This window comes from Peromyscus leucopus, chromosome 18 (genome assembly GCF_004664715.2).
Source record: "Peromyscus leucopus breed LL Stock chromosome 18, UCI_PerLeu_2.1, whole genome shotgun sequence".
In the NCBI taxonomy this organism is placed as follows: Eukaryota; Metazoa; Chordata; class Mammalia; order Rodentia; family Cricetidae; genus Peromyscus; species Peromyscus leucopus.
In genome coordinates this window covers 41,524,934-41,541,245 of record NC_051078.1, presented here as the reverse complement: position 1 = coordinate 41,541,245, position 16,312 = coordinate 41,524,934, and the positions used below count along the sequence as shown (strand labels likewise).

The 16,312-nt window shown below is 38.8% G+C and overlaps 3 protein-coding genes across 4 annotated transcripts in view; 2 read left to right on the top strand and 1 right to left on the bottom strand.

Moving 5' to 3' along the window:
• Window positions 1–797: 797 nt before the first annotated feature.
• On the top strand, window positions 798–1,096 carry LOC114700595 (ATP synthase subunit f, mitochondrial-like). The gene has a single exon (XM_037211929.1). The coding sequence runs from the start codon at window positions 820–822 to the stop codon at window positions 1,066–1,068; it is 249 nt and encodes an 82-aa protein (XP_037067824.1). The 5' UTR covers window positions 798–819; the 3' UTR covers window positions 1,069–1,096.
• Window positions 1,097–2,430: 1,334 nt separating this feature from the next.
• On the top strand, window positions 2,431–4,025 carry Pmch (pro-melanin concentrating hormone). Its single transcript, XM_028880261.2, has 3 exons — window positions 2,431–3,019; window positions 3,350–3,548; window positions 3,798–4,025. The coding sequence occupies exons 1-3, from the start codon at window positions 2,771–2,773 to the stop codon at window positions 3,845–3,847; spliced, it is 498 nt and encodes a 165-aa protein (XP_028736094.1). The 5' UTR covers window positions 2,431–2,770; the 3' UTR covers window positions 3,848–4,025.
• Window positions 3,025–16,312, bottom strand: part of LOC114700597 (PARP1 binding protein) — a 59,237-nt gene continuing 45,949 nt past the window's right edge. For both annotated transcript variants that reach the window (XM_028880262.2, XM_037196858.1), the window contains 4 exons: window positions 15,561–15,739; window positions 14,118–14,199; window positions 4,926–5,058; window positions 3,025–4,523 (listed from right to left, as the gene is read on the bottom strand). In XM_028880262.2, coding sequence (XP_028736095.1) covers window positions 4,192–4,523; window positions 4,926–5,058; window positions 14,118–14,199; window positions 15,561–15,739 — 726 coding nt within the window. In that variant the 3' untranslated portion in view covers window positions 3,025–4,191. The remainder of the gene's footprint in view (window positions 4,524–4,925; window positions 5,059–14,117; window positions 14,200–15,560; window positions 15,740–16,312) is intronic.

The window sequence follows — 16,312 nt, the reverse complement described above, 5'->3', positions numbered from 1 at the left end:
CTAGGTTGAATATAAATAAAAATTGGTTTTACAAGCACATGAAAATTTTAATACTAGAAAAAAAAACTATTAGCTTACTAAAGATGAAAGAAGAAAATTATATGATCATTTCCAAAATATACATAGTATTAAGAATTCAATAAGATCCAACAATTTGTTGTAAAAATTGTCAGTAAGGCAGAAATAGGAGAAAATCTCCTACCCATTAGACAGTCTACAAGAGACCTACGGTCGTGCTCAAGGGTAAAGTGTTCCTGTTCTCTTTGAAACCATTACTATGCAGAGATGCATGTTCCCTCCACTCAACACTGGATGGATGTTTGGGCTAGTGTGTCTTCATAGAAAGTCCATAAGGAGTCCATGTGCTTTTGAAGTAAGAATTGTCCAGGAATAGTCAAGGAACTGCTTTAAAAAAATGCAGCAGATGACATGGCTGGTGGGCTTCATCTACTAGACATTAAAATCTAAGTTGAAAAGACTGTCAATGTGACAGCAGAGTGAGCAATTCAGAAAAGAACCCACACATTCAAGGAAGCCTGGCATACTGCACAGATATACCACAAATCAGCAGGAAGAGGATGCATAATGACCCAGGAAACATGTAGACGCCGGAAACTTAAAAGCCTAAATATTCTACCATTTGCAACATTCTAAATAATTTAGAACTAATTAACATATAATAAATGTAAAAATAAAAATATTTAAGTTTAAAAATAAAATATATGGAAATATGTTAATAATCTCAGAGTTAGGAAAAATTACTTTAGAATGTCCATATTAAGAATAATTGAAGGGTTTTGCGGAGACCGGGACTGCAAGATGGCGTCGGTCGTGCCACTGAAGGATAAGAAGCTCATGGAGGTTAAACTTGGAGGGCTGCCAAGCTGGATAATGACGCGGGATTTCACCCCCAGCGGCATGGTGGGGGCCGTTCAGAGAGGCTCTGACCGGTATTACAACAAGTACATCGACGTGCGGAAAGGCAGCATCTCGGGGATTAACATGGTTTTCAGCGACTGCCTTTCTTACAAGGAACTCAAACATGAGCGGCGACGCAAGTACCACTGAGGGAGGGTCACTGTGGAGGGCACTGCACACCGGACTACCGCCTGCCCCACTCCCATCCGTGAATCCAACTGTGGCTGAGTCTTCATGTCCTAAGAACGAGTGTCCAATAAAAGGTGACTGGCTCAAAAAAAAAAGAAGAATTAAACATGAAAAAAATTACATATTAATATTAAGCAGCCTAGCTCATCAAAACACACCACAAAAAAGTTAAAATAACAAGCCCCAAACTGAGAAACATATTTCCAACATGCATATCTAACAATTAATGTCCAGAATAGTGTATAAAGAGTGCTTGTAATCAATTATCAAAAGAGAACCAAAAGTCAGGCCTGTTTTTCTAGCTACTCTGAATGTTAAAGAGGACTGAAAATTTAAGGCCTGCTTCAGCTACAGGGTGAGTTCGAGGCCACACTGGAAAACAGTGCCACACCATCTAAAGAATGAAAACTAGAAGAAGAAAAAAAAGGTTAGAGATACAGTTCAGTGGTAGAGCATGAGGCTAGCATGTACAGCCCTGAGTTCAAATCTCAGGACGAGGGGAAAGAGCATATAAAATCACAGGTAAAAGAAAAGCCTAACATCTTTGGTAATTAGGGAAGTAAAAACTTAAAGTATAACAAGATACTCAAGCATTGTCAGGTCCAAACATGTGGCAACAGGGATTCTTGTGTCCTGTTAAATGAAAGCATTTCTAAAACCAAAGATATACATACTCTATGGCCTAAAATTCTACCCCTAGACTCACAGCTTTATAGACACACACACACACACACACACACACACACACACACACAAAGACATGCATGAGAATACATTAGAATCTTAGAAATTAAGTCTGAAATATGTGATTCAAAGACATCATTTCTAAGCTGGATATGGTGGCAAAGCACATACCTGTAATCCCAGCCTTTGGTAGGCTGAGGCAGGAGGATTGCCATAGATTGAAGGAGAGCCAGGGCTACAAGGCAAGACCTGTCTCAATAAATAAGAAACAAAGCAAAAACATAAAACTTCTAAAATGAATCTCTATGGAAACCATAAATATTTTTTCACAGACTTTTTATCATTTAGTTACTAAATTTCCTAATAATTTATTATTCTCTTGGAACTAAGATAAAACACATCAGACAGATCAGTTTTAGATGAAGAATGAACCATTTTTTGGTCTTTTTTGTTAATACTGACAAGCATATGTACTTTAATCACAAAAGATCATATCAAGTATTTATAAAATAAAAATCTTGTCTGGAGATAACTTTTATTAATAAGGATTAAAAGAGCATAAAACTTTATCCTTATCATCCGTGAATGAAATAACTTGTGTTTTAATAGCTTAATCAGAAAATACAAAGAAGGAAACAGTAATATTCAAAGAGCCTGGTGTCCTGTGGTCTTCCTTAATAACAACCCACTTTCAAGAGCCTATAATCTACTCAACAGAAAGCCTTCTATCAAAGGCCTTAATCAGATTCTGAGAAAATTCACACACAAAATAAACAAGAGGTCACTAAACCTCAAACAATCAGGCATTAGCAGCTTTACAAAAGGCTAGATGAGTCAATTCTAAATGATGAAAAGATAAGTCCTTCAAGTGTTTTCTATTCATGTGGAAACATATAAAGGTAGGGAACCATTTGGCCACGGGCAGAGTGCGGAATTCTTCATTTTACACATTTGGCTTTATGCAAGCATCGAACTAAGGATGGCAAAAATGAGTCTCTCTTCCTACATATTAATGCTGACTTTTTCTTTGTTTTCTCAAGGTATTTTACTTTCAGCTTCAAAGTCCATAAGAAATGTAGAAGATGACATGGTATTTAATACATTTAGGATGGGAAAAGCCTTTCAGAAGGAGGATACTGCAGAAAGATCAGTTGCTGCTCCTTCTCTGGAACAATATAAAAATGATGACAGCAGCTTCATGAACGATGATGAAAACAAAAATTCAAAGGTAAGTACAAGTAGTCTGACTTTTATTACAATAGCAATGAAAACAGCTTTTATAATTATAAATAACCTAAAGGGAAACTTGGTATTTTCATTTTGTAAATGGGAATACATGCAAACAGAGTCACACAGTGTGTGTTAAGATAATATAATTTCATACATGCCAGGTACCTCCCCATATTATCAAAAACTTTGTTTCTTGTATCTAAGATATTTTAGAAGTGAAAAACAGTGTAGTGCATCTTAGAATTGATTAGCAAGAATGTTGTGAAACTGTATTTTAACTCTGTTCTGAAGAAGATGGCTGGAATACAAACCAACCTTCTCTTTACAGAGCACAGGCTCCAAACAGAACCTCATAAATCATGGTCTGCCACTGAATCTGGCTATCAAACCTTATCTCGCTCTGAAAGGATCGGTAGCTTTTCCAGCTGAGAATGGAGTTCAGAATACTGAGTCAACACAGGAAAAGAGAGAAATTGGGGATGAAGAAAACTCAGCTAAATTTCCTATAGGAAGGAGAGATTTTGACAGTGAGTAGCCTTTTAAAAATTCAATTCCTCCATTTTAATGCTATAAAAAGAGCTCTGAGCTTAACTGATCTGACCATAACAAAATCTAATAAGACCATGGTTCAGTGCTACCAGACAGCAGGTGACCCTGCCAAAATGGGGAATTTTTAAAAATCAGTAACTGTGGCTTGATTTGTTGAGAATTCAGTATAATAGGTCCATAATTTTTCTTAATTCTGTGTGGTAATTATCGTCATTGTTCCCTCCCAGTGCTCAGGTGTATGCTGGGAAGAGTCTACCGACCCTGCTGGCAAGTCTGAAACCTGTTGGTCCACATCATCCCTTCCGAAGAAAATAACTCATTGCAAGTGGAGAGCAAAGCCCTTAATGTTGATATGACTTATGCATTATCCCAAATGTCTGCTTTTAAATAGATAAGATACTTAATCATCTAAATGATGTGCTTTGACTTGTGCATTAAACTTCATAGATTCTGCATAATTCTGACTTCCTGGTATTTTTGATCAGTGGTTAACATGTGAGCCTCACATACATTTATTAAAGTAATAAAGCACCAGAATTTACATCTTGAGAGTTAAAGGTCAGCTCATGGCTTTGGTGAATGGTCTTATATAGCTAGATCTAAAGCACAGAGATGAGAAAATCACAGCCTGAAAAACTGAGTTAGCTGGGTCTGGCCAGGAAGCAGCTTGCTCCCGGCAGCACACCTTCTGCCCTTCGCTCCTCCGGCCAGTTTGCCACCAGCCTTCGTGTGGGAGTCATCGGGCACTTCAGGGAACTTCACACTTCTGTGTCGGGATGGTTCGCGTCCATTATCCCGGTGAACACTGTCACTGTCTACGTCCACCTGCTTCCTTTTCGATACTCTATTTTCTGTAGATTCTCTTGGGATTTTGTCACCTTTACTTCTGTCCAGATGCACATTCTCAGAACTTGTTTCAATTCCTGCTCTTCCAACAGAGGAGTGTGCACCTTCTGTTATGAAGAATGACAAGGGGAGAGGATTCATATAATATTTAGTACTATAAGTCATGAGACATATAAAATAATCATTAAAATGGTTAGAGTATTTAAAGACGTATTATTTACAATATAATAATCCTACCCAATTAAATGCCAAGAAGTAGCTATATTATCTTTTTACTATTTCATTTTACTATGCCACCTCTCATCCCAGACAACAAACATCTATGTAAAAATACAACGGGTAAGGACTATGAATAGTTCTCTAAATCCACTTAGTTAGAGTAAATTATATCCTATTCCTATCCATAAATCTGAACTTAGGTTCAATTTCTTAAACAAATCCAGGTCTTTACATTTCTTAGTATTTGCAAAGAGAATTGGAGGGCTAATTATTCAAACAAGGATAATTACCAGCGATATCATTTTCCAAGTGAAGAGCACGCAACGGCTTTGCAGGTGAATTACCATTGCATCTACTCTTGCTCGTCATGTAGTCATCTTTGTAAGTACAAGCAAACTGGGATCTAATTAAGGTCTGCCTCATCTGACAACACAAAGAAAAAAGATGCAATTATATTTGGTCTTATTTTCCATTTAGTTATATAAATGCTCCCTAGTAAGTGACGAATAATATAAAGACTGCTCTTACTAATCCCACCATTCACTGGGGACTTTTGTCTACATTTTGTTTCAGTTTTCAAACTCACTTGTTACTATGGCTAGCCTCTTAGTTCTTTTTAGCAATATCTAGCATTACCCATATATTTTATATTTTTATAACAGTTCTAAAATGCAATTTTATACTCTTGAGAGGTTTTGTAACAATCCTCTGGGCTGCTTTGGAGTGAGTGTTATGATAACTGAATACATCACACAATCATAAAAAAATGGGAGTTCTATATCCTATATTAAGAAACGAGCACAACACTCCATAAGAAAAAGTAGTACATGCCATTAAAGAAATTGGTGGAAGGACAGCCAAGCACCAGGCCGAGCTCCAGGGGCCCAGTAGAAGAGAGAGAAGAGGGATTCTATGAGCAAGGGGCATCAAGATCATGACGGGGAAACCTACGGAGACAAACGAACCAAACCAGTGGGAACTCATGAACTTCAGACCAATAGCTGTGGAGCCTCCATGGGACCGGACTGGCCCCTCCACATAGGCGAGACAGTTGTTTAGCTTGAGCTGCTTAAGGGGCCCCTGGTAATAAGTGGGCTTTTTGGAGCCCAGTGCCTAAGGTGGGGCACCTTACACAGCCTTGGGAGGGGCTCGGAGCTGCCTCAATGAATTTACCAGGCTCTGCTGACTCCCGTGAGAGTTCTTGCCTTGGAAGAAGAATGGGGAGTGGGTTGGAGGGGAAGACTGGGGAGGGGGCGGTGGGAGGAGGGAGGAGAGGGGCACTGTGGTTGCTATGTAAAATGAACAGAAAATTTCTTAATAATAAAAAAAAAAAAAGGAAATTGGTGGAAGAAGAAATACTAAGACAAAAATGGGAACTGAGAAGTTAGAAGAAACAGAAATAGCAAATGTTGAGCAAGAGGACCACAAACAAGATGGAAAGACATCATTTCTTGGTTAAAACAAATATTTGGGAAAACCAGAAAGAGTTTTTAACTATATCATTCTAGAAAGACTCAACGAAGAGTTTTAACGGTCAAAATTTCAAAATATACACTTGTCTTTAACCTCAGAGATAAGAAATGAAAGGCCAACTTTCTCATAAACAGAAGAAAATCAGACAGATACAGTTAATTCTAAGCAGGGTATGTCGACCTACAACTGTAGTCCTAACACTCCGAGGCTAAAGTAGGAGGATCAAAAGTTGAAGGACGGCTTGGATTATGTACCGAGACACTGGAGGGCAGGGGGGGAAGGGAGGAGGGAGAGGGGAAAAGTTAATCTATGAAGCAGGACAGGAAAACAAGCAGTTTGGAGATGCATTCTGCAAATATGAGACTGCTGAGCTATTATAGAAATAGGAATACATTTCAGAACATCTAGTCCACACATAAAATGTGAATATATCATCAGTCACACTCGGTCCATAACCATTAATTATTACGGGGAGATGTCTCCAAGTCGTTAGAAGCTACCTCATATCCTTTTACCCTTCAAATTATACTTATGTTGGTTATTACTAAGAGTATTTATTGATTAAAATGTAATTATATATTATATTCAATAATTACATTTTATGTTATATAATCAGAGACCAGTGTCCTAATTCATGCAGATGTTTGCAAAGATGATAGCAATACAATCACTGACCACAGGTTAAAAGATATGAGAATGTCCTCCTTCCCAGCTGCTTCATAAAAGCCAATTTCATTTAGAGTGATAAATTCTCCTTAAAACTAATGAAAGCCATTTCCACATTAGTACGAGTTGTGTTCCATATTTTTCAATGAAGAACTAGATAATTGGAGTTTGTTAATCAAAAAGAAGTGAAAAGCTATTTTTTACAGAAAGTAGAAAAGAGCAGGCTGCTGACAGTGACCAGCAGCACCACTCACTAGGCATCTGTGAATCCCCAGGAACACACCTTCTATTGTATCATTTCTCCTCAAGCCTTCCCGTAGCACAACACTTTGGGTAACTCTTTCTACTGCTTACAAAGATTTATAAACTTGCTTATAAAGTTATAGAGAGCCAAATGATGTACACATTTAATACCAGCATTCTGGAGACTGAGGCAGTACAGAGTTCTAGTCCAGCCTGGGCTACATGGTGACGCCGTCTCATTGCCTTCCTCAGACAAACAACGAGTTATAGGAAATATGGCAAGACCGTGTAGGCCGAGATGGGTTTAGGTCATTCCCTTAGCATCCAGAGAGCGGTGCACCTACACATCACTACTGCCCCTTACAAACCTTTGGTACCATCTATACAATATGCCAATAAAAAGACAACGATCACACTGCTCAGGATAGTCTGTCTTCTCAGTTGCATGTTTAGCAAGAACATACATTTTCTTTTTTTTTATTTACTTTTAATATGCAATCTAAGAAAAAACTTGTTTCCCATTACATGCAGTCAAGAACTAGTGTAACTATCTCTCCTGCTAGAGCTCCTCTCCAGGCTCCCCACAGAGAAATGACAAAAGCCCTCAGTGACAGGTCACATTCAGAAAACTTCAGCTACAAGGCAGCATGTTCTTATAGCAAGAAGGACAGGCACAGGCGAGGAAAAAAAATATCAACCATGAAATACATATTAAAATACAAAAAGCATAAGAGTTCTATGTGACCTTGGAATGGTTGTGTCTAAAATAGCAACGAGTAGCTCCATTGAGGGGTCTTCTGCCTGTATGCTTGTTTAAGACACAATCTTACCATACAACCCAGGCTGGCCTCGAACCTGAGATCCTCCTTGTCTTAGACCCCACAGTGCAAAGCTGCAGGGATTATGGATATGCCCCAGGATACCCAACTCAAATTTGTTTTTTTCTATTTGTGAAGTGTTGTATATGGATTTTCCTTATTCTCTTCCTCTACAAAAGTCTTTTCAAATAAAGTACTATTTACTGAGTCTCTATACTACATGATAGGCACAGAGTGTTCAAGAGATGACCAGAACAGTGTCTATAATCACAAGAGGAGTTTATTTATAAAATCTTCTGTTGACACAAGCGGGAAGGAATCTCAAAGACTGAAACCTTCCAGACTCTAACCACATAAAAAATAAAAGGAAGAAAACAGATTCAGAAAAATTAAGTTCTACATTTAGATTAAAAACCATCAAGTATAGATGTACAAGATGAAGGTAAGTTGGCTCTAGGGCAATCTATGAAATCACAGACCCGTGGGTTTTACAGATCTGAGGACAACTGATGGAGTCAGTTTTCTCCTTCCACATTGTGGGTCCCTAGGGTTGAACTCGGGCTCTCAGGTTCGGTGGCCGCACCTTTACCCACTGAGCCACCTTGCCAGACCTTGATAACTAGATAATCTTGGATAAATCATCAACCTCTAATGTGTTCACACCTCAGTGTAATAATATTCACCTCACAGAATTGTCAGCATTAGAGAAGTAAAAAAATGTAGTCATTGTTAGGCATGGTAGACACCTTTAACCTCAGCACTCAGAAGGCAGAGGCAGGTGGATCTCTGTGAGTTCAAGGTCAGCCTGGTCTACATAGCAAGTTCTAGGCCAACCAGGGTTACACAGTGACACTGTTTCAAAACAACAAAAAAAAGAGTGTGTGTGTGTGTGTGTGTGTTTGTGTGTGTGTGTGTGTCCTTGTTTCAAACACCAAAGTCAGGGGTATAGAGATTATGAATATACCCCATGTATGCATATATGGAGATATATATATGATATATACATGTACACTCTAGAGATCTTATAAAGATACTGGATAGCTTTTATAACACACATGAAGTGGGTATATAAAATAAGTTCTGCTGGATCAGACTTCTCAGGTCCAGGTCAGTTCTAAAGAGATTCTAGAATGTAGCTCAGGACAAGGACCTTATCATCAGTGTCTTCATTTAATTATTAAAACAGTGCAAGATAAAGTGGCTTGTATTTATAACTTGAAAGGAAATGCTTTTCCTTTATTCATAAAAGTTGAATTTTTCTGCACAAGATTAGTGGTCACATAGAATTGAGATTACTTCCTGTTACAAATCTTCCAAAGCTCTCTGTGTATTTGACTTAGAATCACAAATAAGCAAAACAATTCCCTCCTGAAAGTGCTTTTGAAGTACTAAACAACCCAGATAATGTCCAGATTCATACATGGTTGTTAAAATCATTTTATGTTCAAGTCACAAGAGAGAAATGGATTGAAAGTGTTCTTTGGTGGAGTGATTTCCCTCCATTGGGAAGATTTCTATCCACAGTGAAATTGCAACAAACTTCAGACTTGCCAAGCATTGGAAAAGTCCTTTGCCACAGCTCTTTTTAAATTTAAATTATTAGGAGGTTCCCAGTTTGAGGAAAAAGTACTTCACATAGGAAAGCCTGACTCGAGTTAAATTAAGATGAATGAGTCAAAGCACTGAACAGGAAGAGACACTCAGTTAGCCAGAAAATGAAAGTCTTACGCTACCACTGTACTATTAACAAGCTTGAAAAGGGAAACTGTCTTCAAAATACCTGCTAACTATGTATCTAAAGTAAATGAGTCCAAATTTATCTTATTCTTACATTACCACATTTTCAAAAGAATAGAGATTTTTATTATCTTTTATTTGATACTGAAGAATTTATACATACATATTTTTCTATCAGAGCAAATTCAATTACAGAGCTAAATAGAAAAAATTCACTGAAGCAATAACATTATAATTCTATATTTTAAATGAACCTCTTATTTACTTTTCAGTGATAATCAAACGTTGAACTCTAGAACCTAACTATAAACCTCGCCCTGCTGCTTGCTGGCAGTGTGGTCTGAAAAATAGCTTCTAGAGTTAACAAGGGTTAACTCTATTTATGACAAAATTCTTAAGTGTCCTTGGTAGAAGAAAAATCCTGCCGCATATTTAGGTGGTCTTGAGATTTCAAATGGTGACCAGCCTCTCAAAACACCACAATTCCGCTAACTTGTCTCCTTCCTTCCACGGAGGCCCTTTAAGTGGCCAGTAGCAATCCTCAGCATATAGCCCAGTTGGCAAATGATACCAGAAGGAAACAATAAACAATGGACTGTCTATCTGAGCAGGATTTCATTCTCTCTGGATTCTTGCTTTATTTTAACACTTCTGCTTCACAGCTCTACCGTGTCTTTAAAATGTGTTTTCCAAGCTTATCTGCCTTTTATAATCATGTTAGTGAAAGAGAAGTGTTCAGCCACAACCCACCACAACATAGCTAGGAACAGAAGTCTCAGTCTGTGGTAATTACTCAATTCTGTTCCTTGGTTCTTATTTGAAAGCATCTTATTTCTCCCCAGAGCCACATATTTTCTGGCCCTTGTTTCTCTGTTGCCCAAGGAATGGTGGGGGTAGATATTGAGGTCATCTGAGGCAACAGTCTAAAGAAGATTCTGGTTTCAGGGTCCTCTTCTTGAGTCTACTCTATCTAGTCAGGATTCTGCTTCTTTCTAATCAGAGACCTGGCTGGATAAGATTTAGTATGGAGCCCAAGAGCCTCCATTTCTCTCAATATATAATCTCAGAGTTCATTCTCACACATCACTATCTAGTTGCTGTGCCTATCATTTCTTTGAAAAATAAAGAGAAAAGAGGAACACACACATTTATTTGGCTTCTCAGTTTGGGAAATCCTAGGGACAATTCTCATAATTCTGTATACTCACTAGAACTGCATCTCTCTATCTGGTAACTAGGACTAGATTAGTACTGCATCTCTCTATCTGGTAACTAGGACTAGACTAGTACTGCATCTCTCTATCTGGTAACCAAGACTAAATGAAGTTGCTAAGTCATGCTAAGCTTCCTCCCTTTGAGACTTTCAGCTTGTTGTGGGCCATTTTGACTGTAATTTATGTAATTTATTATAATATTCTTTGTTGTTTGTTCTCAGTGATTACTTCTGGTGCTCACGTGTGTGCGTGCGTGCGTGCGTGTATGTGTGTGTGTGTGCGTGTGTGTGTGTGTGTGTGTGTGTGTGTGTGTGTGTGTGTGTGTATGTGTGTGTGTGTGTACACGAAGTTGCCCTCATCCAACCTGGCACGTGTGGAAGTCAGAGATGTTTTCCTCAATCACTTCCTCACCTAAATTCGCGAGGCAGGGTCTCTCCCTAAAGTCGCAGCTTGCCACTTGACTGGACTGGCTAGCCAGTGCGCACCAGGACCCACTACCTGTCCCTCCCATGGCCTGCCCCCGCCCCCCAGGGCCCTGGGTACTGGAACACGCCATGCTGGGAACACGCCATGCTGGGAACACGCCATGCTGGGAACACGCCATGCTGGGAACACGCCAGGCTGGGAACACGCCAGGCTGGGAACACGCCAGGCTGGGAACACGCCAGGCTGGGAGCACGCCAGGCTAGGAGCACGCCAAGCTAGGAACCTGAGCTCAGTCTCTGTGCTCGTGCGGCAGACACTTCACTAAATCCCCATCTCCTCAGCCCTGCTTTTGTCAGGTTTAATTAGTCTTCCATTCCTTTTAGGAAGAGAGGGAGAGGAGATGCTGAGAATCCATCTCAAGTCACCTTTTAATTTGGACATGTTTTCAAGTTCCCAGGCTAAACCTGGTTATCGAAGACAGAATTTTCCAACACCACAGGACAAGGACTGTCTATGGGGGCCACAGAGTTACAGTTACTTTCTTACACCACGACTATCTAAATTTCACTCCACCTACTTTAAGGATCCCATACTTTCCGGGTCGAGTAGTTTACATTATTAAGAACATAAATACATATACAGCATGGACCCGTTGAGATGGTCAAAGGCATTAAAGACACAGTAGAGAAGAAGCATGTCTAGCCTTTCAGTTGAGGCAGACAGGCAAGGTGCTGGCAAATCAAGACAAAAGGGATAAAACACAATCTACAGGAGTTTACGGAGGTTAAACGTGCCCTTGAAAATCTTCTAATTTTTAAAAAAAGGCAATTTAATAAGCTATTTAAACTAGTTTAAAAGTAATGGTAAAGAAATGGGAGAAATAATCTCCAAAGGTCTGTATCAAAACCATGGAGGTTTAGTGAGAACCTTCCGGTTTCCTTCATAGGGATGAATTTATTGGACAATCAGATATAAGTTTCCTAGTAGACCACAGTGTACAATGAAAGCTAAAGACCTAACTTTGTGACCAGAAAAATATTCATTTATATTTATGAATAAGGAAACTCAAATCTAAGGAGAATTAATTTTCCATGTAGTATCGATTTGAAAATCTAAATCCTCAAACATTTTCTTCTTTTAAAATGCTCTAAGTATTTCAAGTGCAGACTGAATGTAATTTCCGTAACAAAGAAAACAAGAGAAAAACAAAAACCTCACCACAACTTTATGCCAAAAGGGCAAAAGTAGCAGAAAGATAGAGCAATAAGTGGTTGGATTACTATTTCATCATCACTTTAGGAGTGAATGTTAGCAACATTTCTTGTTATTTCTGACAAGTACTTTACCAGGCCGTGCTTCAGTTACATCAGTCTGGCTATACTGATAGAGTCCATGTTTTGCTTTTACAAAGGCTACTTATTATAAAACACAGTTATGAACTCTTTATTGTCTTTTAGTTCCAGAGCTGTGTAGACTAGACTTCGCTGTTAAATAACAAAGCAATGTAAGTTTAATTTCACGAATGTGCAAAGTGACATCAGATACTGCATGGTCACTGTAATATTAGACAGCATCCACCTATATAAATGACACTAAATCAGAGGATCTTTCCTATTTATCTAGCACACATGAATTTGTTTTCATTTTATAGTAATTAGCTGAGCCTTGAGATTTCTAAAAAGGCACAATCCCAAACTATATTCTAAATATTTGTCCTTATACCCACATATACATGTGGTTCTCACCACTTACCAAGCAAAATTCTCATCACAACAGATGGAGACTACTACAGAAAACCATAGCCAATCAGAACGGTTAGCTGTGGAGCCCAATCCCAAGGGATACATCTACAATACAACTCCAGATCTAAGGCTTAGGGATGGAGAGAGGAGATGACAGAAAGACTTTTCAAAAGCCAGAGGATCGGGAAGTTTGTGGTGAGATTGCGTCACATGGCCTGCACAAGGATGACACCAACAGACACGCTAACATAGATGAGGGAGGGAGGGAGGGGGGAGGGAGGGAGGGAGGAGGAGGGGGAGGGAGGGGGGAGGGAGGGAAGGGCTCTCAAGAGGCCTCTACACGGAGAACCACGGGCAACTCAAGAACACTGAGAGGGGAAAACTAGTCTTCCCCAGGGAAAACCACACCAATTAGTTATCCAATACCAAATGGTCAGCCATGAAAGTAAATACATACAAGTAACATTAAACAGACTGAGCAGATTGTGTGCATATACGTATACCTGTATATGCATGTGTGTATGTATGTATATGTGTATGTTAGATGTATACATATATACATGTTAGTTGTATGCATATATACATACAATCTGCTCAGTGTGTGTGTGTGTGTGTATACACATACATACATACATATACACAGTGTGTATACATACACACACAAATGTTCCACTGGAAGATGAGAAAACCTACTTCAAGTTAAATGAAAACATAAACAACCACTAAGAAACAATGTAAAGACTCTCATGGAATCTATAACTAAAGATCTCCCAGCATTATGTCTTCAGAATTGATAACAGTTGATTATCTCAGTCTTGTTACAGTGATGGCAACACACTGAGTCTCCATCCACCGAGACATCAAGACATCTCCATCACTGAGAAGTACAAACAAGGCCACAGCTTCTTCACTTTTCCTTTCATTCACTCGATAGCCATTGATGGACCATTTACAACGGCAAGGCTTATGTCTGTCTTTCATTCAGCTCCAGTAAATTAGAAAGCAATGTGTTTCTATACCAACTGTCATTATCATTGCTTATTTTTCATTTCCTTCTTATTGTTACATGAATTGCATATTTACAATATTCAGCCCAGTTTTATATACTTATTTCTTCCAAAATAAATCAATATTTGACATTTTACAATTAAATCTTATTATACCTTAATTTTTTCTGCTTGCACTGACTTATGGATCCGCTCTCTGAGGGGTTTAATTGATGTATTATTCACTTGTGTGGGAGACCTGTGTAAAAGAAAAAGACACACATATTAATAGAACTTGAATATTTCTGCCCTTTCAAATTTTATATTGACATTTAATTGCCAATGAGACAATATTAAGAGGGGAGGCCTTTAGAAAGTGTTCAGGTTAATGATTTGGATTAGTGTTCTTATAAAAGAGCATGAGACCCTGCTTGGCCATGGCTGTCCTTTCAGATTCTCGGCCTCTGAAGATGCTTGGGCAGGTACAAAGCATGAGGAACAGGCCTCCACCCATAAATGGCACCCAACCTGCTGACGCTGCGAGCTTGGGTTTTTAGCCTCTGAACTACAAGAAATGAATTTATTTATAAATTATCCAATCTAATATAGCTTTTGGTAGCAACTAAAATGAACTATGACACTTATAAGCCAGAGTAGCTTTTAAACTAGTTTTCTCCCTACTCCCATAGCAGCATATTTACCAAAAAAAAAAGCCTGCGATCCTGTGACAAGGATTTGAAGAGACAATTACAGCTAAAGGTACTCATAAGGGCAAACTCTCAATGAGGTAGGACAAATGCCTGGTAAGAAAGGGACAAGAAAGAAGACATTGTGTGCACACAGCCGTCATCTTCTAAGGAGGCAGAGTTCTTAACAGAACCCGCCTACGCCGCCTACACCGCCTAGGCCGCCATGCTGTTCTCCCGTCACACTACATGGCTGGTGTTTAACAGCAGTCAGATCAGCCTGTGGCATTTATTACGGCTGATGGAGCAACAACGAGGCTGTGTCAAGGTCTTTATGTGACACCAACATTCACTTAGCAAATCTGTCTCCATAATATACAAGGAAGCCAACAAATGCTGAGTCTGCTGTAAACATGGTGGGCATGTCTGTCCTATTCTTACGCAAAACAGTGGTCACAAAGAATGACTTCAAGTTAGGGAGAAGAAACCTTTGCTACTTGTTAACTGAGCTCTCTTGGGGATATTATGCAATCACTCACAAGTCTCCAGTCTTCACTTACACAGTGGGGACACTAATAAAAGGAATTGCTGTAAGGGCTGACATTTAACACATACCAAATCAAAGAAATATTTTTACAGCAAAACACTTAAGTGAAAATATTAAAACCCAAACCACCTACCACACTCTTAAATGTTACATTATAAATATAACTGTGCTACAGTAAAATGCCCAATCTTCCTTTAGCTTTTGTTCACTTTTCCATATTATCCAGCTGCTTCCAAGTTTCCTATCAGAAGTATAAATTTCTCTGATAATCAACAAGGCATTATATATAAATATACATATATATTATATATATGGTTTATATATATACATACATACATATATACCTCATGTTAGTCCTTATACACATATAGCTTGCATATTCCATACCTAAAGAGTGTAAGAAGAGAAGTTCCATTGTATGGAACTGTGCTCTCGTCATTATATAAAAGCTCTGCTCTGTTTCTGGTGGGAGCACTGGCTGCGTCTTCATCCAAAAGAACCAGTAAAATTTTCACAGCATCTCTGCCACAGTATGCAGTGTCATGGTTTATGGCAAAAGATTTTGGCTAGAACAAAAAATATTTTTGAGTTATATATAATAATCACCCCATTTAGGTGAGTCAGCCACGAATTTCAGTTTCAATGCCCCTCTTCTTTATTGCTGAAACCACAGAAAAACAGCTATAAAAAATGGATATAAGGTATGTAGACACTTCTCCTTATACCACACTGTAATCAGTCTTACCAGTTTTCAGAGATATAAGAATATCATCAAAGGAAGACATTTGTTTCTGATGTGAATAACATTAGGCTTGTAAGAAGGAACAATCTAGTCATTATCTAGGTAGGGCCTAGCATAGTGTAGCCTCAGCCCATGACTTCAGCTCTCTATCGTGTGTGCTTTTTCTCTTAGACAAAAGGCAAGGGGGGGGAGGGTCTGGCAATCTAAAACAAACCCAGATGTGCTTAAGATCTAATCACGAGCCAGATGTGGTGGTACTCGCCTATAATCCCAGCAGTGGGGAGGCAGAGGCAATAGTATGAGTTCAAGACTAGCTTCAGTTACATAAGTTGAAGATCCACCTGGGTTATAATGAGACCCCTGTCTCAAAAAAAGGAAAAACAAGACTTAATCAAAT